Source organism: Pongo pygmaeus, chromosome X (assembly GCF_028885625.2).
Source record: "Pongo pygmaeus isolate AG05252 chromosome X, NHGRI_mPonPyg2-v2.0_pri, whole genome shotgun sequence".
In the NCBI taxonomy this organism is placed as follows: Eukaryota; Metazoa; Chordata; class Mammalia; order Primates; family Hominidae; genus Pongo; species Pongo pygmaeus.
In genome coordinates this window covers 47,621,272-47,643,473 of record NC_072396.2, presented here as the reverse complement: position 1 = coordinate 47,643,473, position 22,202 = coordinate 47,621,272, and the positions used below count along the sequence as shown (strand labels likewise).

Here is a 22,202-nt window from a genome sequence, read left to right as displayed (position 1 = left end):
AATATTTATAAAGTACCTTTCATACAATAATGCTTAATATTTATAAAGTACCTTTCATTTTCAAGGCACTTTACAAACATCAGTTAATTACTTGTCACACAATTTGCAAGTTAATTTTCATTAGTCCAATTAGGAGTGGACCAGATAAAACTGAAAGAGTGAAGGCGGGCCCCAGAGGGAGGATCCAAGCCAAGGTGAGAATGGTGGGGCTGTGTATGACTTATGCTCACAGTTTTTATAGGTGAGAAACAGCCCTCACCAGGAAAGCACTAAAACACTAGAAAAGGAAGAAATTGCTATTTCTGAACATCTTGCTGGAGCTTGCCACTAAGAACCAAAATACATAAGGAAAGAGGTGAAGTATTTTAAAGGCTTATTACCCCACCCCATCTACCAAAAAAGAAGTCAGCAGTGAATGACTCCATTTTCACAAAAAAGATTTCTATTATGAAAATTCAAATGAAGTTTAGCTTTCTTCGTGTTGTAGCTTTAAAGGATAAAATATTTTCTAGAATGAGTTTCGAAGGAGTGATCATACCCTAATTACAATACTTTCTCTTTGTATAGAGAATGGTTAAGTATGGCTAGGTGCGGTGGCTCACGCCTGTAATCCCAGCACTTTGGGAGGCCAAGGCAGTCAGATCACTTGAGGTGAGGAGTTTCAGACCAGCTTGGCCAATATGGTAAAACCCCATCTCTACTAAAAATACAAAAAATAGCTGGATTAGCCGGGCATGGTGGTGTGCACCTGTAATCCCGGCTACTCGGGAGGCTGAGCCAGGACAATTGCTTGAACTGAGGAGGCAGAGGTTGCAGTGAGCCGAGACTGCATCACTGCACTCCATAGCAAAACTTCGTCTCCAAAACAATAACAAACAAACAACTAAGTATGTCCCTTTTAAATGAGAAAAACAAATTTTAAACATCAAGAATTATCCAATAATCTGGCTGGGCGCAGTGGCTCATGCCTGTAATCCCAGCACTTTGGGAGGCCTAGGTGGGCAGATCACCTCAGGTCAGGAGTTTGACACCAGCCTGGCCAACATGGTGAAACCCTGTCTCAACTAAAAATACAAAAGTTAGCTGGGCATGGTGGCATGCGTCTGTAATCCCAGCTACTCAGGAGGCTGAGGCAGGAGAATCACTTGAACCCAAGAGGCGGAGGTTGCAGTGAGCCAAGATCGTGCCATTGCACTCCAGCCTGGGCAACAAGAGTGAAACTCCATCTCAGAAAAAAAAAAATTACCCAATAATCCAGGCTGTCACTACTTAAAAAAAAATTATCCAATAAAAAATAATTTTTGTTATTGTCTTGTGCATGTTTTTTCTCAGTGCTCCAAATGCTGCAAATGTACATGCAGAACCTTTATAAAAATAATAAATGTTATTTTAAAAACTAATCAATCTGCAGTTGTTTCAGTCCTTCTGATTTATGGGCTAGGAGAGGGAGAAGTTGGGTACAAAAGACTGGAAAATTTGTAATTTTAAAATAAGGTCCATTTGTATAAACCTGAAAGTGTATCACTATTTTTGTTAAATATGGAAGAGAAAGATACCTAATCTTACTATCCATTCATAATAACATTCAAAATAAAATACCTTTTAGCAAAGGAAGCATTATATTGGAAATTCCTTAGATTAAAATAGGTTTTCTACTTCCTTCGCATTGCTCCAGTGTCTTACACACACACACACACACACACACACACACACAGCTCACAGCTCATACCTCATTAACATAAGATGTAGATTACAGCATTTTACATTTAATATTTAAAAAATTACGTCAAGTTTTGGCACATGTATGAGTAAATGCATGTTATAGAGTGCTCTTAGTGGTAAGTCATTTTATCAGTCCATTTCAGGTTGCTATAAAAGAATGTCTAAAACTGGGTAATTTATAAAGAAAAGAGTTTCTGGGCCGGGCGAGGTGGCTCACGCCTGTAATCCCAGCACTTTGGGAGGCCAAGGCGGGTGGATCACTGGAGGTCAGGAGTTCGAGACCAGTCTAGCCAACATGGCGGAAACCCCATCTCTACTAAAAATTCAGAAATTAGCTGGACGTGGTGGCATGTGCCTGTAATCTCAGCTACTCGGGAGGCTGAGGAAGAAGAATCGTTTGAACCTGGGAGGTGGAGGTTGCAGTGAGCTGAGATCACGCCACTGCACTCCAGCCTGGGCGGCAGAAGGAGACTCCGTCTCAAAAAAATAAATAAAGAAAGAAAAAAGAAAAAGAGGTTCTGTAGGCTCTCTTAAAGAAAAGAGGTTCTTTATAAAGAAAAGGGGTTCTGTAGGCTGAGAGGTTCAAGGGCATGGCTCTGGCTTCTGGTGAAGGCTTTTGTGCTACATCACAACATTGTGGAGAAGGTTAATGGGGAAGTGGACATTAGCAAAGAGAAGGAAACCCTGAGGGCTTTATAACCCTGCTTTATAGCAACTCACTCTCAAGGGAGCTAATCCAGTCTCTCTAGAGACAGGACCAAGCCATTCAGGAGGGATTGGGCTGCATAATTCAAACACCTCCCACTAGGCCCCATCTCCCAACACTGCCACACTGGGGATCAAATTTCAACATGAGCTTTGGTGGGGACAAACAGACCATATCCAAACCATTGCAGCCATTTTCATTTTAACATTTATTACAAATCACATTTTATAAACACTAGATAAATTACATATAAAAGCTAGACATAAAGAAGCAAAAAAACAGCAGTACTATTAATGCAAGAGAAATAAGCTAATATAATATTTAAACACATATAACAATAAAATTACCAATTTTTCATTGTTAATAATTTTTCATAAATTCAGAAGCTATTCAGAAATGAAATGTAATACATTCTGATTACTATCAAAGGTTAGAATTATAGAAACAACCACCATAGCACTACTTATTTTTTAAAATCGTTTCAAACATTCAGAAGCCAAATGACTGTCCTTAAAGACAAACTAAATGGGTAAAAGGTCTTATCTAACTGAAGAATACAAAATTTTAAGCTTTGGTTAATAGACAATAAGTGTAGTGGAAAATTTTAAATTAACATCTCCCTTATATGTTATATTCCTGAGTTGTTGCTCAAATATCATAAAGAACTCAGTTTATAGCTTTATATAACATTGCATTTTATTTTTGAAAAACAAAAAGTATTGTTATTATTTTCAATGTGAATAATGGTGTTTAATAATATCATCATGGCCGGGCGCTGTAGCTCACACCTGTAATCCCAGCACTTTGCGAGGCCAAGGTGGACGGATCACTTGAGGTCAGGAGTTCAAGACCAGCCTGACCAACATGGAGAAACCCCATCTCAACTAAAAATACAAAAATTAGCCAGGTGTAGTGGTGCATGCCCGTACTCCCAGCTACTCAGGAGGCTGAGGCAGGAGAATCGCTTGAACCCAGGAGGCGGATGTTGTGGTGAGCCGAGATCACGCCATTGCACTCCAGCCTGGGCAACAAGAGTGAAACTCCACCTCAAAAGTAATAATAATAATAATATAATCATAACAGGATGGAGTCCCTTTAATTTAGCTTAACTAAGGGAAAAACTAATGCCCTCTGACCACTATTTGCAAAGATCATTTGTAAATTGTGATCAAAATTATATTAAATCTGTCACCAACTTTTATTTGCACCTTATGAAATCATATTGATTTTGTAGTATTGAATGCCCTTATAAAAGAATTGAAATGATGCAGTGCTAATGGTTAGCACAAGGCCACGCACAGGGTGAGCGCTCAATATTACTAATTAAAGTGAAAATCTTTTAATGTATTATTTCTGCACCTTAACATGCAATTCAATGTAGTAGTTATTAACCCAAAAATATCCAAAAACATTTTAAACATGAAAATACATTTTAGTAACAATCATAGGAATGTTTACAAGTGGTTATTTTCAGTCTTAGTTTTATCAAAATAGAATTAAATTTCAGATTCCTTTTAAAAATAGGCCTATGAAAGCTGATTTCATAATAGCTGCTATATGTGATGTGGATGGCAGATTCAGTGCCTTCTCACAAGTTCAACCTATTGACACCTCCTGAACCAATTACTTTAGATTACAACATACCCCTTAAAACAGAGTTTCCCCTGAAGACTGAATCCGTGCATGTGAGGATTGGGTCCAAGAATGTGGATTTTTAAACAAGTAGCTCTCCTCTGCTTCCTGGTAAATTATTATGATCAGGTAGATTTGGGAAACAGTGCTTTAAAGCAACCAAAATAATTTTATCATACTTGAACATTACTTGATATGAATGGCATATTAACAAAAAATCAAATGTATCAAGCTTTTTAATAATCTGCATAGCTTATCATCATGCCTATTTCTTACCTAAAAGTCACAAGGTTTTGTTCTAATTCTCTTGATAGCCCACAAGAGCTAATAAAAGTTATCACCTTTTTAAAAACTGCTGGTGATTGGGCTTCTACAGTTTTAGCATTGCATATACCTTTTCTTATCAGGAAGCAGAAGAGTCATATAGCAGTTGCATTAAAAAACTAAACAATGTGTAATTTATTCAAATAATCATACTACTTATGAAGTAGTCTTTAAATAGCTATACCAACATCTGTTAGTAGAGTTACTTGCCAAGCTGGTTATCAAATGCCTATTTCTTTAAAAAATTCAATTTACAAAGTATTATGTCAACTCCATGTACAAAATCTCGTTTGCCATATAATGCAACTAGGAAGCAATTATATAACTGGATATGTGTACATAAAAATGTGCATAGGTTCATTCTAATTGATCGACTAGTAACAAATCCCTCTAAATTGAAAACGGTAAAATAAGCAATGATATGGAGTCTCAAAAAAAGTATCATGGAGCACTGAGGAAAGTTTAAATTATTAGAGATTTGAAAGAACATTTAAATAGGATTAAAATAATAAACTGTTAGCTACTTCTATTTTCTAATAAGAATATCATATGCAGAGAAACAAAACTGCAAGCTTATTAAAATGGGTTAAATAGCTTTTAAGCTGATTAAAACTACTTAATTTAAAATGAATTATTTTTGAACCTCAAGTAAATGATGTAATAGTCAACAATTTATTAAAAAATAAACTTTAACAGTTTTAGCATTAGTAAAAACCATTGCTAATACACAAAAGTATATTATCAAATTCTATATTCACAAGTTGGGAAAGGCTTAATACCAAGTCCTGGTTCCACATTGCACTTCATATTCCCATCTGTATATCAGCAAAGTTGTAGAAGCTGTCTACATCTCCAGATGCCGTCTCCTTGCTTTCAGATACAAACATCTATTTTAAATAGAAAGTTAAAAAATAAAAATAAGTACCAAGTACTTCAGAATGCCAAAGCCCATGTTCTCCACAGAACAAAGTCCCAAGCTAATTATTCAAAAGAAGTTCAAGTACATCATTTATAGTGACAATATTTAATCTGTAGATTTTCTTTAGAATTCATATAATACACTTTGAATAGCTATAATATAAATTAAGCTCTTTTGGAAGCACTTATATAATTAAGGTCTCTGCTTTCATAATACTTGAGTTGTATCTTATTACATCTGGACTTTTACAACACTCAATATTATGGAAGCTACTGAATAAGAGTCACTTAAACTCTTTGTTTCTTCTATTTTCTAATAATAATCTCAGTAGTCTGAGCAGCAAAACTTGAGATTATCCCTTTCAAAGCTGCTAAAGACATATTACTATTTTTTATTTTATTTTATTTTATTTTATTTATTTTTGAGACAGAGTCTTGCTCTGTTGCCCAGGCTGGAGTGCAGTAGTGCAATCATGGCTCACTGCAGCCTAGACTTCTGGACTCAAGTGATTCTCCTGCCTCAGCCTCCCAAGTAGCTGGGACTACAGGTGTGCACCACCATGCCTAGCTAGTTTTTTTTGTTTGTTTGTTTTACTTTTTGTAGAGTCTCACTATGTTGCCCAGACTGGTCTTGAACTCCTGGGCTCAAGCCGTCTTCCCACTTCAGCCTCCCAGAGTGCTGGGATTACAGGTGTGAGCCACCACACCCAGCCTACTATTTTAAATAAACTATCTGCTAAACATCAATGAAGCAATATTCAATAGAACCCTTCTAAAGTAGCTTTTACAAATGTCAGCAAGGAATTAGAGCAGATGTGGGTTCTATTCTAGCTTTATCGTAAACTAGTGTATGATGCTGACAATTTAATAAACCTTTGTAGGCTCAGTAACTACACCTGTAAAATGAGAAAGCTGGATTAGATAATCTCTAAATCATTCAGCTCTAAAAGTCCAAATTATAACCATTTTATCTCTCAGTTTCCTTTTCTATTCAACCTGGTATTTTCCCTCTCCCTTAGTACTACTGTGATGATAAAATGAGATCAAAGACAAAGTACTTTAATTTTTGTAAATTCAAGGAATCATAAGCCAAATCAGATGATAAAACCAAAATGTCCTCCCGGGTATTTATCAAAAAGTAGTCAATTATAGATTTGCTAATGTAATCCTCTATGTTTGGTTTTAAATGTATTTATGTCTGAAATTCTTAGATACAGCAACTTCATCAATATATTTAGAAAATGCCTACATGTGATGATTTCTATGTATACCTGAAGTTCAATTTTTGGTGAAGCATTACTGAAGCAAGTAAAAATGAACCCTGGGCAACAGGATCGTCCATCTAAAGACTATAATCTTAGAAATAAAATATTTTCAACAAATCAGTATTTTTAAAAATGCAAAGACTTGAAAAGACATTTGATGAGACTTTTTACTTTAGAAACTTATATACTATAGAAGGTTTTTAATAAATAGATTCTTATTTTGTAATTATTTTAAACAATTAAAGTTTTAGTTTGGCAAGAAAAAAATCACAGCTTAGTTCCCAATTATTTATCAAAGGTTCTAAAAATCATGATCTGCTTTAAACACACACACACACACAACAAAAATTCCAAGCAACATTAGGGACAAAAGTATTAAAGTATTATTTGACTGTAAGGAAAAGGAGATGAAATGAAAAGTTAGATTGAAATACAGTCAATAAAATCTTGTACCTTGGTCCCATTGAATATCTCGTTTACAATAAGTTGACATCCTTCTACAGCACCATCTCCATTAAACTCCAAGGCAATAACAGGACCTATAAGCAAACCCAAGAAACGTTTTCTTAACACAAATACAAATATATTCTAAATTTAATTTTTTTATTCTTCCCTGAAGAATCTCCAGCATCTTCTTTGAGGGTGAAAGAGAAGGAAGAGGAAAGCAGACAGATGGGACATATCACCTCAGCTGCTTCTTCCTACGCTAATCATAAAACAAATTAACACAGTCTCATAACAAGTAGCTTCAGTACTATTATAGGACTAGTGTCACATTTTTAAAGTGTTGTAAATAGTCTGGCTTTTCTGGTTCTCATTCTTCTATAAAAACCATAGAAATTCTACTCATTTAGGAGTATAAAAATAGTTGATAAAATAGCAAATAAGATCAAAAGCAATCCAAGTCAACATAAGTAGGTTTTGCCAGGCAGCCAGCCTTGCTTCCAACTCTCCTACTTAGCAGCCAAGTTCTAGGCCACCAATAATGAAGCTAAGCCAAATAGGAATTGAGGCCAGGCACCAAAAGTGATGACCATCTGAAAGTATTTTCCTTGAGTGTCTCTTAAAGCTACATTCTAGAAACAGAGACAAAGTTTTTATTTTTTAATCCTTTTCATAGAATATTTGTGCCTCCTTTCTCATACATTAATTTGAAAACATTAAAAACCTCCTACAGTGATGGAAAAGTCTTGATCTCCAGGAAATTACAAATGTACTGAAAGAAGACATAAACCCATTAAGCAAATACAAACCAACATAGAATAATGAAGTACTAAGTAATGAAATACTAGAGTGAATGAATATGAAACACTAAATTGAATGTAACCGTGTGCTGCAGTACAAGGTACAAGAATGAGAAAGAAAAGGTTACACTACATTGGGCATCAAGATAACTGAAGGCTTGTGATTTTTTTTTCTTGGAGGCTTGTGGTATAATACAGGCAACAAATACAGAAAAGGCAGGATATAGTGGTCCCTAGGTGTCTGCATAGGATTGGTTCCATTGGTTGCTCAAATCCCTTATATATTAATAAAATGGTATAGTATTTGCATATAACTTATGCACATCCTCCTGTATACTTTATTAAAAATGTATTAAAAATTTTTTTAGAGATAGAATCTCACGGCTGGGCACAGTGGTTCATGCTTGTAATCCTAGCATTTTGGGAGGCCAAGGCAGGAGGATCACAAGCCCTGGAGTTCAAGACCAGCCTAGGCAACAAAGCAAGACTCCGTCTCTACAAAAAAATTAAAAAATTAGCTGGGTGCAGGGTCACAGGCCTGTAGTCCCAGCTACTCGAGGGACTGAGATGGAAAGATCACTTGAGCCCAGGAGTTTGAGGTTATAGCAAGCCATGATCAAGCCACTGCACTCTAGCCTGGACAACAGAGCAAGACCATGTCTCAAAAAAAAAAAAAAAACACATAGATATGGGGTCTCACTATGTTGCTCAGTCTGGTCTCAAACTCTTGGCCTCAAGCAATCCTCTTGCCTTCACCCCTGGCCAGGAGTTCAAGAACATATTGTAATAAAACATCTAACCTTACAAGAGAAAAGCTTAAAATCTTAAATTTTTATTTAGAAATATCAATGTAAACTCATCATCTTTTCCTTTTTAAAAATACATAGTTTCTAGCTATGTCCACTGAAAAAGCTTAAAAGAAATGACAACCCAGTAATACACAGCACCTAACATGTATTTCTAAATATCATTCTAAATATCATTCCCCATTACTAAAAATAACTAAGTAATCTTAGAAAAATAGATGATTCCATGTCTGGGGCAAGAAATGGATTAAGATCAACATGGAATATTTTCTTCAGCCAAAAAGTAATGAAGCTATCAAAGGCCAGTGGGGTTCTATCAAAAGGAGACAGAAGCCAGCCTGAAGGGGCTCCCAATGGCCAAAGATGAGACATAGTGAAACAGAAGGAATAATGACTCTGATTTATTAAAATGTACTAAATATATAAAAAGTCATGAGTTCATAATGATACTTAAGAGAGATCCTCCTTACTACCAGATATTTTTAAGGAAAATAAAAAAAGAAGAGAGAAACAAAATTCACTGTATACCAATGGAGGTTGCTAGGGCACCAATTCACTACTCTGAAAATTGATGCTTATTTTTCTCTTTATTTATTCTGCTTTTCTGACATGAAGCATGTTTCAAGTTAACCAAACAGCTCTGGCATACAAGGAGTTCTGTTAACATCTGTTAATAAATGCAGAGGTAGTGACAAGATTAAAAAGTAAGTTTGCCAAAAAAAAAAAAGAAAGAAAGAAAATACAGAAAACAGTCATTTTGCAACGCCTATTAAAACAATTGGTTCAGGCAACAATCATCAATGGTTTTAGCATCCCACAGAGAAGAGTGCAGGAAACTCTACAATAAAAAGATAAGGTCGTCACCGTGTAAACCCAACCATTAAATCTTAGTATCCCTAAAAGTACAACAATCAAACATTATGTGCCTTCTCAATGAATGCAACAGGAAATGGTACCATCTATGTATTCCTGCCAAAAGAAAATAAAAAATAAAAATAAAAAAATAACTAAACCTGAACGTAAACAAGGCTTTGATCTAACTTCTAGTCTACAAGAAATACGGAGGAACGAATTAAACAACCTCATGAATACCATAACATAATTGACCAAGCTTCTTTCCCAAGACAAAGGCAAGAAAAAAGTAGTAGAGGGGGAACACCTGTTTTTGATTAAGAGTGATATAAGATAAAAAAAAAAAAACAAATACAGTAAGTGGGTCTATTTTAGATTTGGATCAAATTAACTGTAAAAACACAAAGAATTATTTTAGTAAGTAGGTAACTTTGCATATGGACTGAATATTAGAGGATATTAAGGAATTATTGTTAATTCTGTTAAATGTGATAATGCACTGTAGTTACTTAAGAAAACATTTTTAATTTTGTTTTAAGATAACGAAATATTTAGGGATGAAATGACAGGATGAATCAATTTGATTAAAATGTTTTAGCAAACAATGAGGTTTTTTTTAAGTATGGCAAGAAGTTGATGAAACTGGGTGATGGGTACACATGGGGGCCACTGTACTCTCTACATTTAGTACATTTGGAAATTTGCAAAATGAGTTTAAAAAGTACTTTAAACCTAATAAATACTGAACTAAAAAGAAAAAGTTGATAATAAATGTAGAGTTTCCAGTTTTGCAAGGTAGAAAGTTTGAATTAAGGTAGAATATAGTTTCATCACTACAAGGAATACAGTGTGTGTGTGTATTTAAGTTAGACATTTATTATTAAAAGTTCCAGTCTTTCTATAAAGAACATATAATCTAGAATTCAGAAATACAATCTTGGTAGAATTACTCAGGTATATAACTTGATTGATATTCTTTGACTAGAATACGATAAACTTCCAAAAAATGACCTAATAATTTTCCAACAAAAAAGTGGACAAATGCATTTGTTTTAACATGTGTGGATAATCTTAAATTTAAAAAGACTACAATGTTTGTCTTATATGCTTGACATAGATTTGCAACTCAGTAGTATATGGTGTTCCTAGAACGCAGCTGAAGACCTGGTATTTAGAGGAAATATGAGGGGTGGTGCTAGAAGACAGACATCTGTGGAATGATTCACATCCTCTCAAATTAGGAGGATGGAGGCCTGCTTCATTAAGAAGCTCAGGGTCGGGTGGGGGTGGGGAAAACAACAACATGGGGAACCATCAGGGGAATCCCCTTATTTCTGTTTTGCATATGAAGACTCCTAGAGCAGCCAGGTGAGGCTCTCTAGTTTAATAAAAATCATGGGAAGAGTCTGAAGACTCTTCATAAGTGTTAATAGGGATTTTTATCAGCTTATTTTGGCTGCAGTTTCCAATTTTTGAAAATGTTTAGGTAATCTTTTCCACCTTCCCAAATCCTAATTCTTTAGATTCATTAGTGTTGAACCAATGTTTTCTCATGTCTCAATTCTTTGTTTATGCATTCTTTTCATATGTATTAAACAAACAAAAACCCTTAAAAAAACTACAATGTTGACAATGCACTTGCTAAGCACTACTAAATTCTTTAAAAACTACAATGTTGACAACACACTTGTTAAACACTACTATTTGTCCCTCTATCTAATGATGATGCCAATTACTGTGATTATTTCTAACTGAACTATGAGGTCAATGAGGATTACTGGTCATGTTTTTAGTGTTTTAGTATGAACATCTTATTCAGATAGTTCATGGTAGCTTTAGATCTAAATATTTCAGCTGTCATGAAAAATTGTGAGACTCTGAAGCAGACAAAAAAGATTTCTGGATGTCTTATCTAGTGAACCCTTCTGAGTTATCTAACACGACCTTGGAACAAGCCACTATGTCTCAAGTAGATTACTGCAACAGACTCCTAGCTGGTCTCTCTGCTTCCCCATTAAAGCAACCAGTGACAGGATTTACACTTTAAAAGGACCATGACATTCCTCTGCTCTAAAACTGCCTATAAAGTATGATCTATATTTTTATTTTTAATTGCTCTAAAAATAAGTGACAGTTCAGGCCAGGCACAGTGGCTCACTCCTGTGTTCCTAGCACTTTCGGAGGCTGACGCAGGCAGATCGCTTTAGCCCAGGAGTTCAAGACCAGCCTAGGCAACATGGCAAAGCCCCATCTCTACAAAAAAAAACACAAAAATTAGCCAGGCGTAGTAGCTCATGTCTGTAGTCCCAGCTATTCGGGAGACTGAGGTAGGAGAATCACCTGAGCTCTGGAGGTCGAGGCTGCAGTGAGCTGAGATCAAGCCACTGCGCTCCAGCCTGGGCATCAAAGTGAGATCCTGTCTCAAAAACAAACAAACAAACAAAAAAACACCAGACAGCTCGAAGCAATAACATTAACAACATATTAGGTATTTATAGCATATACAACAGTAATATATGACAATAATGACACAGGGATGAGAAGGAAGAATTAAGAATATAATGTTATCAGGTCCTTAGATGACAGGTGAAGTTGTGTAATATTAGAAGGTAGACTCAAATTATTTAAAAATATTTGCTGTAAAACCCAACATAACCATTAAATAAGTTTTTGAAGAAGAGGTATAAATATAAGTCAATAGACGAGATTAAGTGGAATTATAAAATTGCTAAAAAGAAAAAGAGGTAATAAGAAAAAAATAACAAATGGAACAAATCAGCTAGCAAAATGAAAGATTTTGATCCAACTGTATCAATAATCCCTTTCAATGTGAATGGTCTAAATACAGAAGTTAAAAGAGACTGGATTGAAAAGCAAAAACCAACTACATGCTGTCTACAAAACACTCACTTTAAATATACAGCCTTGATAAGCTACAAGAAAAAATATAAATCTTTACAATAAAACACTAACCAAATGAAAGCTAGAGTAGCTATATTAATTTGAGATGAAGTAGATTTCAGAACAAGGAAAATTATCAGAGACAAAGAAAGACATCAGAGTCGGACATGGTGGCTTGTGCCTGTAATCCCAGCTACTCAGGAGGCTGAGGTGGGAGGATTACTTGAGCCCCAGGAGTTCGAGGCTGCAGTGAGCTATGACTGCACCACTGTACCCCAGACTGGGTGACAGAGCAAGAACCCCTCTCTTAAAAAAAATGAGGGACATCACATAATGATGAAGGGTTCTCCAAGAAGATATAACAATCCTAAATATGTATGCACATAATAACAGAGCTTCAAAATACATGAGACAAAACCTGACAAGATCTCAGAAGAGAAACAGACAAATCCACAATTACAGTTGGAGACTTCAACACTCCTCTCTCACTGATTTATGGAACAAGTAGGTAGAAAATTAGCAAGGATACAGATAACCTGAATAGCACTACCAACCAACTTGACCTAGTGGACATTTATAGAAAATTCAACCAAGCAACAGCAGATTACACATTCTTCTCAGATGCACGCAGAATATTCACCAAGATAAGCCATATTCTGTGCCATAAAATACATTTTAATATAGAAAACAGAAATCATACAAATGTGTATTCTTGGACCATAACAGGATTTAGAAATCAATAATAGAAATATACCTGGGCAATCCCCAAATGTTTGGAAATTAAACAATTATACTTCTAAATAATCCGTGGATCAAGTGAGGTCTCAAGAGAAACTAAAAAATATTTTTAACTAAATCAGGGGTCAACATACTTTTTCTGTAAAGGGCCAGACAGGAAATATTTCAGGCTTTGTGCACCATAATGTAATAGATAAAAGAATGAGTGGCCGGGCATGGTGGCTCACGCCTGTAATCCCAGCACTTTGGGAGGCTGAGGCGGGCAGATCACCTGAGGTCAGGAGTTTCAGACTAGCCTGGCCAACATGGTGAAACCCCATCTCTACTGAAAATACAAAAATTAGCTGGGCATGGTGGCGGGCACCTGTAATTCCAGCTACTCGGGAGGCTGAGGCTGGAGAATTGCTTGAACCCAGGAGGCGGAGGTTGCAGTGTGCCACTGCACTCCAGCCTGGGTGATGAGAGCAAAACTCCATCTCAAAAAAAAAAAAAAAAAAAGGAATGAGCGTGGCTGTGCTCCAATAAGACTTCACTTATTAAAGCAGGCAGTGGGCCATAATTTGCCAAACTCTGAATTAAATAAAAATGAAAATACAACATATCAAAATTTGTAAGATGCAGCTAAAGCAGTGCTTAAAGGAAAAATTGTAACATTAAGTAACAGATATAGTCAATCCTCATTATATGCAGATCCCTTCATTTCAAATTTACCTACTTGCTAAAATTCATTTGTAACTCCCCAAATCAATGCTTGTAGTGCTTTCATGGTTATTTGTGGACATGCACAGTGGCAAAAAATTAGAATTGCCTGATGTGCATGCTCCCAGCTGAGGTTGAACAAGGTGACACTCTGCCTTTTTGTTTCAGCTATTGTACTATAAGAAAGTGTCCTTTGTGAGGTCTAGGTAGTGCCGTATTTTTCACATTTTTGTGCTTTTTGTTGGTGATTTTGCCTGTTTAAAATATCCCCTAGGCCAGGCACAGTGGCTCATGCCTGTAATCCCAGCACTTTGGGAGGCTGAGGAGGGAGGATTGCTTGAGGCCAGAAGTTCGAGATCAGCCTGGGCAACATGGCAAGACCCCAACTCTACAACATTGTTTAAAAAAACAGCTGGGGGCTGGGCGTGGTGGCTCATGCCTGTAATCCCAGCACTTTGGGAGGCCAAGTTGGGTGGATCACCTGAGCCCAGGAGTTCAAGACCAGCCTGGGCAACAAAGCAAGACCCTGTCTCTTTTATGTTAAAAAAAAATAGCTGGGCATGGTGGAGTACACCTGTAGTCCTAGCTCCTTGGGAGTATGAGGTGGGAGGATCACCTGAGCCCATGAGTTTGAGGTTACAGTGAGCTATGGTCATACCACTGCACTCTAGCCTGGGTGACAGAGCAAGACCCTGTCTCCAAAAAAATAAAATAGCCCCCAAACACAGTGCTGAAGTGCTGTCTAATGGCTCCTAAACTGAGGAAGGTTGTGATGTGCCTCACGAGAAAATGTGTTAGATAAGCTTTGCTCCAGCATCAGTTCTGGTGCTGTTGGCTGTGAGTTCAATGTTAATGAATCAACAGTATATGCTAAATAAGGTATATTTAAACACACATTAAACAAAGTTATGTATTACACCAGGCGTGGTGGCTCACGCCTGTAATCCCAGCACTTTGGGAGGCTGAGGCAGGCGGATCATCTGAGGTCAGGAGTTTGAGACCAGCCTGACCAACATGGAGAAACCCCGTCTCTACTAAAAATACAAAATTAGCCGGGCGTGGTGGCACATGCCTGTAATCTCAGCTACTCAGTAGGCTGAGGCAGGAGAATCACCTGAACCCGGGACAGGGGGGTTGCGGTAAGCCAAGATCACACCATTGCACTCCAGCCTGGGCAACAAGAGCAAAACTCTGCCTCAAAAAAAAAAAAAAAAGTATATATGAAAACCTACAACTGACGGCCGGTCGCGGTAGCTCACGCCTGTAATCCCAGCGCTTTGGGAGGCCGAGGCGGGCGGATCACCGAGACCAGCCTGACCAACATGGAGAAACCCCGTCTTCATTAAAAATACAAAATTAGCCGGGCGTGGTGGCGCGCCTGTAATCCCAGCTACTTGGGAGGCTGAGGCAGGAGAATCACTTGAACCTGGGAGGTAGAGGTTGCGGTGAGCCGAGACCGCGCCATCGCAGTCCAGCCTGGGCAACAAAGAGCGAAACTCCGTCTTAAAAAAAAAAAAAAAAGAAAAAGAAAACCTACAACTGACATAATTCCTTTTAAAATTTTAATTTAATTTAACTTTTTTTAAGAGATGGGGGTCTCACTTTGTTGTTCAGGCTGGTCTTGAACTCTTGGCTTCAAGCAATCTTCCTGCCTTGGCCTCCCAAATTGCTGGGATTACAGGCATAAGCAACTGTGCCTAGACCTGACATCGTTGTTTTTGTTGTTTTGAGACAGGATCTCCTTGGGTCACTCTCCCCCAGGCTGGAGTGCAGTGATGTGATCTCAGCTAACTGCAATCTCTGCCTCCCAGGCTCAAGTGATCCTCCCACCTCAGTCTCCCAAGTAGCTGGGACTACAGGCACACACCATCACATACCCAACTAATTTTTGTATTTTTTTGTAGAGATGAGGCTTTGCCTTGTTGCCCACGCTGGTCTCAAACTCCTGGGCTCAAGTGATCCACCTGCCTCAGCCTCCCTAAGTGCTGGGACTACAGGCATGAGCCACTGCACCTGGCCACTGACATCATTCTTTTTTTTTCTCTTTTTTTTTTTTTTTTTTTTTGAGATGGAGTATCGCCCTGTCTCCTAGGCTGGAGTGCAGTGGCGCGATCTTGGCTCACTGCAACCTCCACCTCCCGGGCTCAAGCGATTCTCCTGCCTCAGCCTCCCAAGTAGCTGGGATTACAGGCAAGTGCCACCACGCCCGGCTAATTTTTTGTATTTTTAGTAGAGACGGGGTTTCACCATGTTGGCCAGGCTGGTCTCGAACTCCTGGCCTCAAGTGATCCACCCACCTTGGCCTCCCAAAGTGCTGGGATTACAGGTGTGAGCCACCGCACCCGGCCTACATCATTCTTAAGGGTGAGACTGAACACTTGCAGAATAGTGATAGAGGGCATCTTTGCCTTGCTCCTGAGATCAGCCTCCAGAGTAGCTGGGGCTACAGGCGCACGACACCATGCTTGGCTCATTTTTTTTTCTTTTTGTAGAGACAAAGTCTCATTATGTTGCCTAGGCTGGTTTCGAACTCCTGGGCTCAAGCAATCCTCCTGCCTCGGCCTCCCAAAGTGTTGGGATTACAGGCATGAGCCACCATGCCTGGCCTATCTTGACAACTTTCCTGTGAATCTAAAATTGTTTCAAAATTAAAAGTTGATTTAAAAAACACAATGAGATACCATGACACACCTATTGGAAAACTGACAATACCAAATGCTAGCAAATTACCCAAGTGATTTGAAAAGTTACGTACACTCAAAAACCTATATACAATGCAGGTCCCTCAAAAAACTAAAAATAGAACTACAACATGATCCAGCAATTCCACAACTGGGTACAGATCCAAAAGCAAGGAAATCAGTATGTCAAAGAGATATTTGCACTCATGATCACTGCAGCACTATTCATAATTGTCAAAATATGAAATCGGCCTAATTGCCTATCAACAGATAAATGGATAAAGCAAATGTGTTACACTTATACAATGGAATATTATTCAGCCATAAAAGGAATGAAATCCTGTCATTTGCAGCAACATGGATGGAACTAGGGACCACTAGGTTAAGTGAAATAAGCCAAGCACAGAAAGACAAATATCACATGCTCTCCCTCATATGTGGGGGCTAAAAAAAGTGGATCTCATGAAGATAAGAGAGTAGATTGGTGGTTATCAGAGGCTGGAAAAGGGGACGGTGGGGTGGGGGGGAATGTGGAGAAAAAAAGAGAATGTAAATGTATTACCACTGAACTGTATACTTAAAAATGGTAAAGATGGTAAATTATGTATGTATATTTTACCTCAATAAAAAAATTTACACACAAATGTTTATAGTGGCTTTATTCATAATTGGCAAAACTGGAAACAAGCAGGATGTCCAACAATTGAATGGAAAAACAAACTGTTACATCAATGCAAGGAATACTATTCAGCAGTAAAAAGGAACAAGTTGGCTGGGAGCGGTGGCTCACGCCCGTAATCCCAGCACTTTGAGAGGCCCAGGTGGGCAGATCACCTGAGGTCAGGAGTTCGAGACCAGCCTGGCCAGCATGGTGAAACCTCATCTCTATTAAAAATACAAAAATTAGCTGGGCGTGGTGGCAGGCAGGCACCTGTAATCCCAGCTACTCGGGAAGCTGAGGCAGGAGAATCACTTGAACCCAGGAGGTGAGGTTGCAGTGAGCCAAGATCGCGCCATTGCACTCCAGCCTGGGCAACAGAGTGAGACTCCTTGTCAAAAAAAAAAAAAAGACAAAAGAAAAAAAAAAGGAACAAGTTATTGAGTCACCTAGCAAGAAGACTGAATCACAAATGCATTTTAATAAATGAAGCCAGACTCAAAAGGCTACATGTTGTATGATTCCATTTATGGTACACTCTGGAAAAGACAAAATCATAAGGACAGGAGACAAATCAGTTGCCAGGAGTTGTGGTTGACTGACTAAAGGGGCCACACAAGGGAAATTTTTAGGGAGAACTGTTTTCCATGGTACTGGGGTGATAAATGGGGTGGTGGACTTTATGCACTCATCAAAACTCATGCCAACTGAATGTTACTGTATGCAAATTTTAAAAAATTAACCAAGATGTCACGGTATCCAAGGATGGAATGCAGCTTGTGACAAATGAATCTAACAGTGTTATAAATGTGTGCCAATACTTCAATGAAGGGGATAAGGGAAAAAGGAGCTGACCTCAGGACTTTGGAAAACTGTTTTGAGTGGCTACTGTAAGGCTAAAGACTGCACTCTAGTTGGTAAATAAGTTTCTCACAGGGGTATGGGTTAGTAATTCTAAAACTCTATTATATTTATACTAGGGTTAAACAAGTAAGTGAATAAAATGTACATAATGGAAGCCAGGTTTCTCACTTTCAGAGTAAGAAGTCACAAAAAAGCAAGGGAAGGGATGCTAGAATGAACCCTGTGGTGCTGGATTAGGGTCAGAGGTATTTTAATAGATAGATAGATACAGGATTATAGATGTGTGTGTATATACAGGTTAATAGTCATACATGTATTTTTTTACCTTTGTTGAAAGGGCCTAGAACCAGTGGTACCCCGTTAGTAAAGGGCACACCTAGCACCCAGATCTTGGTTTCTAACTATCATTCTAGAATAAAAGAAACCAGGGTTCCTTGGAGAAATGGTTGATACTAGTTCTGGAGCAAGGAAAAATACAGGATGAGCCTGGAGCATCTTGTAGGGACAGAAAGTAAGGAAGTGTTCAAAATTCAAAAGGATGGGGCATGTCAAAGGGACAAAAAAGCCAACCTAAAAGAGCTCCAGATGGTTAAAACCAGAACAATTTGATAGTATTGGAGTATAACTTAAAAGAATAAAATACACACCCATGAGAAATAAATGACTGAATAAATGGGGAGAAGGGACAAATTTTTTTTTTTTTTTTGAGACAGTCTCACTCTGTCGCCCAGGCTGGACTGTGGTGGAAATCTTGGCTCTTTGCAATCTCTGCTTCCCAGGTTCAAGTGATTCTCCTGCTTCAGCCTCCCGAGTAGCTGGGACTACAGGCATGCGCCACCATGTCCAGCTGATTTATGTATTTTTAGAGATGGGGTTTCACCATGTTGGCCAGGATGGTCTCGATCTCTTGACCTCGTGATCTGCCCACCTCAGCCTCTCAAAGTGCTGGGATTATAGGCGTGAGCCACCACACCCAGCCAGGACGAATGTTTCTTACAGACTTCCAAATAATGTACGTGGATATTCCTGTCTCCTGATGGTAGAGCTTAATTCTCCTCTCCTTGATTGAGTGTTGATCTTAGTGACTCATTTTCAAAGAACGGAGTATGGAAAGGGAAACATGGAAACTTTACAGCAGAGAAATCTGGCAGATACCACCTCATATTGACATCATGTGCCCTATGATGTCGTGATGAGAAGGGCACTTCCTCTGCCTAAAAACCCATAACCCTAGTCTAACCAGAGGAAAATGTCAGATAAACATAAATTGAGGAACATTCTACAAAATAATTGACCACTACTATTCAAAAGTTTCAAGATTACGAGAAACAAGGAAGACTGAAGAAATGTCACATCTGTCACAGGAAATTAAGGAGACATGGCAACAAAAAGCAATGTGGGATCTTGGATTGAATTCTGGAACTGAAAAAGGACATAAGTTGAAAAACTGGTAAAATTTGAATAAAGTCTGTAGTTTAAGTTAGCATTTTACCAATGTAAATTTCTTAGCTTTGACAAATGTACTATGGTTATGTTAACATTTAGGGAAGCTGGGTAAGGGATATACAGAAACTTTCTGTACTATCTTTGCAATTTTTATGTAAACCTAAAATCATTCCAATATAAAAAGTTTATTTTAAAAAAGCCCACAAATGTCCAGTAGCATCTCATCTCACTCAGACTACTAGAGAAGCCAAAGTCTCTACAGTGGCCTACAAGGCCCTTCATTATCTGACTCTCTCTCTACTTCTCAGACTTCATCTACTATGTTTGTTGAATAACTGAATGAATTACTCCCTAAAACAAAAGAACCCAAGTCTGACTAATCTGGAGAACTATCAAAAAAGGAACATTCCAAAGGTATATCGCAAAGATTTCTGAATCAGGCTTTCTAGGGTGGGAGTAGAAAATTTGTTTATTGGCTGGGCTTGGTCGCATATGCCTGTAATCTCAGCACTTTAGGAGGCTGAGGCAGATGGATCACATGAGCCCAGGAGTTTGAGACTAGCCTGGGCAACATGGCAAAATGCCGTCTCTACAAAAAATACAAAAATTAGCTGGGTATGGTGGCGCACGCCTGTAGTCCCAGCTACGTGGGAGGCTGAGGTGAATCGATTGCTTGAGCCGAGGAGTCAGAGGTGGGAGGACTGCTTGAGCCCCGGAGACAGAGGTTGCAGTGAGCTGAGACTGCACCACTGCACTCTAGCCTGGGCAACAGAGTGAGACCCTGTCTCAAAGAAAGAAAAAAAAAAGAAAGAAAGAAAGAAAATTTGTTTATGTATTTATGTATTTGAGACAAGGTCTCGCTCTGCTGCCCAAGCTCGAGTGCAGTGGTGCGATCATGGGTCACTGCAGCCTCAACCTCCCTGGGCTCAGGTGATCCTCCCACCTCAGCCTCCAAGTAGCTGGGACTACAGGTGCACACTATCACACCCAGCTAATTTTTGTAGAGACAGGGTTTTGCCCTGTTGCCCAGGCTGGTCTTGAACTCCTAGGCTCAAGCGATCCGCCTGCCTCAGCCTCCCAAAGTGCTGGAATTACAGGTGTGAGCCACCGTGCCTGGCTGAAAATTTACATTTTTAAAAGCACCCTGGATGGTTCTGAGGATTAGTCAGATTTGGAGATCCTCATGATGGAAAACAATGTATTCTCTTATTAAGCAGTCAAATAGCTTTATTAAATATTAAAAATAAATGTGACTATTGCAACTAAAGAGGAAAATTGAGAGACTCTGAGGTGCAAACTATTTAACATACATGTGAATTCTCAAAAAAAATAAATAAATAAGACCACCCTTAGTTCAGTACAGTGATTCTCAACTGGGAGCAATTTTGCCTCCCTCCCACACCCCTGGGGACATCTGGAAACATTTTTGGTTGCCACAACTGGGGTGGTGTTTTATTGGCATCTAATGGGTAGAGGCCAGAGATGCTGCCAAACATCTTGTAAGGTATAGGACAGCCTCTCATAACAAAGAATTACCTGGCCTAAAATGTCTGTAGTGCCACAGTTGAGAAACCCTGCCTTAGAATGACTGATGGCCACTTTTAGATAAGGGCCCAGTCCATCCAACTCCTGCTAGAATATCTCCACTGCCAGCCTACTCACTATTCCACAGGAATCAACGCACTGCTGAGCAGCTTAAAAGTTTTCCCCAACTTTTTATTTTGAAAATTTCTATACATTATAGAAGAGTTGAAAGAATAGCATAAATATGCATTTGCCCTTCACCTACACCCACCAAAAGTTAACATTTGTCCCCATTTGCTTTATTACAAAATAAACACCATCTATCTGCACATATATGCTTTGTTTTGCTGAGTCATTTGAAAGTAGCAGACATAAGAACACTTCAGCATGTATCTCCTGCATAACCACACCACCATTATCATACCAAAGGATCAACGATAATTCTATCTCATCTTCAAACTTCCCCACTTGTCCCAAAAATGCTTTTTACAGCTCACTCCAACCCAACCTAAGATCCAATCAAGGTTCACTCATTGCATTTAGTTGTTATATCTCTTTAGTCTCTTAATCCAGAATAATTCCCCCATATTTTTTGTTTTCCATTACACTGTCTGAAGAGACCTAGCCAGTTGTCTTGTCGAATGTCTTCTATTTTGGATTTCTCTTATTTCCTTATGGTGTCATTTAACATATTTATTTTCTTCCTACAAACTAGAAGTTAAGTCTTGGCTCAATTAGATTCAGGTTACTTTGGCAAGAACACTCTACATGTGATGTGTATTTTTCACTGCATCACATCACAAATAACACGTTAGGCTGTCCATCAATGATGTTGTTTGATCACTGGGTTAACATGGTGATCACCAAATCTCTGCTATAAAGGTACACTTCCCCTTTGAATTAGGATGTATAAATATCCTCTTGGGTTTTTTTTGTTTTGTTTTGTTTTTGAGACAGAGTCTCACTATGTCGCCCAGGCTGGAGTGCAGTGGCGCAATCTCAGCTCACTGCAAGCTCCACCTCCCGGGTTCACGCCATTCTCCTGCCTCAGCCTCCTGAGTAGCTGGGACTACAGGCGCCCGCCACCACGCCCGGCTAATTTTTTGTATTTTTAGTAGAGACGGGGTTTCACCGTGTTAGCCAGGATGGTCTCGATCTCCTGACCTCGTGATCCGCCCGCCTTGGCCTCCCAAAGTGTTGGGATTACAGGCATGAGCCACCG

The 22,202-nt window shown here is 38.6% G+C and overlaps 1 protein-coding gene across 1 annotated transcript in view; it reads right to left on the bottom strand.

Annotated features, from left to right (window-relative positions):
- Window positions 1–2,617: 2,617 nt before the first annotated feature.
- Window positions 2,618–22,202, bottom strand: part of RP2 (RP2 activator of ARL3 GTPase) — a 44,881-nt gene continuing 25,296 nt past the window's right edge. Inside the window, exons 4-5 of the mRNA XM_054471007.2 lie at window positions 7,021–7,106; window positions 2,618–5,271 (exon numbers count right to left, since the gene is read on the bottom strand). Of these exons, the coding sequence (XP_054326982.1) occupies window positions 5,188–5,271; window positions 7,021–7,106 (170 nt within the window). The 3' untranslated portion in view covers window positions 2,618–5,187. The remainder of the gene's footprint in view (window positions 5,272–7,020; window positions 7,107–22,202) is intronic.